We start from the raw sequence: 1103 nt of genomic DNA on the forward strand, positions 1-1103 counted from the left end.
TCTCATTCTATCTGTCCAGACTCTTCTCCTGACACCAGCATCAGTCCTTTCCTGCAGGGAGAGTTTTCAAATCCTTACTGAAAGCACTTTGTTCTCCACTGTAACAGCACAGGCGTGAAATTGGTTGGAGTCTCTGTAACCAGTTTGTTCTGTTCCTTTCCAGCCTCTGGAGTCCTGAGTCCTGACGGAAGAGAAGCTTGTAAGGCAGCCACAAAAGGCTGCGTGTGTTAAGGTTTCACAAACTCACTTGGTCTTTAAATGTCTGTTCTTGGATAACGTCCTTATCCATCCTGGTGTCCTCAGTGAACTTTGATGGAATATTTCCGCAGTTTCAGAAACTGGAAGAGTTTGTCTTTCGTCCTCTTCTTCAGAGCCATCAGGGCCCGTGTTTTCTCTTCCAAATCTTGATCTATGGCAAAAATGATCTTAGCTCTCTCCTCTGCTTTCTTGTCTCCAGAGTTTTTGAAGAGCCTCTGTAGTGATTCTTGGTCTATGTTTTCAAAGATGTTGCCCACGGCTTTCTTACGAGAGGCTGTGTCGAAGTGATAGCCGTGGATGGATGGGCTCACTCGCAGGGACGTGGACATGATGATGGCTTGGTGGCTTCGCTTTGCTTTCATCGATATGGGGATCTTCTGGAATCTGGCTCCCCGGCTCTCCAGAGAGTCTGTAGCAAAATCATTCCGGGACTGCTATTTAAAGTGTGAACACAGCTCCGGGCTCAAATTACACCAATGACATCAGAGTGATCTCAAGGAAGAACAATCACACGGGTTTAACAGTTGAGTTGCCAATATCCTGTTCTGGTGAAAATGTTACTAAAAGCCGTGTTCTGTGATGGGATAAGCTATGGGGAGTGCTTTCACCTCTTCATCTGTGGCAATAGGATTACACAGACCTGGCTGCTTCCTTAAAAAATGCTGAAACGAGGAAAGTGCAAAGACAGGACACAAACAAGGTGGCTTAGATTCACAAACTTTCCAAACAAACCAAACAAAGGTCTCTGCAAACCACAGGATAGTTTTAATTCCCAGAGACATGTTCAAGTGCAATCCAAACATTAGGCAACTCGCATCAGTGCCCTTTGCACAGCTCTAACCAGG

The 1103-nt window shown here is 45.6% G+C and overlaps 1 protein-coding gene across 1 annotated transcript; it reads right to left on the minus strand.

Annotated features, from left to right (window-relative positions):
* Positions 1–299: 299 nt before the first annotated feature.
* On the minus strand, positions 300–671 carry TCIM (transcriptional and immune response regulator; the record flags this gene model as incomplete). Its single annotated transcript, XM_084231383.1, has 1 exon — positions 300–671. Exon 1 carries the CDS (start codon positions 618–620, stop codon positions 300–302), a length of 321 nt encoding a protein of 106 aa, XP_084087509.1. The 5' UTR covers positions 621–671.
* Positions 672–1103: the final 432 nt, after the last annotated feature.

The sequence above is a fragment of the Talpa europaea genome (assembly GCF_964194135.1).
Source record: "Talpa europaea genome assembly, chromosome: 4".
In the NCBI taxonomy this organism is placed as follows: Eukaryota; Metazoa; Chordata; class Mammalia; order Eulipotyphla; family Talpidae; genus Talpa; species Talpa europaea.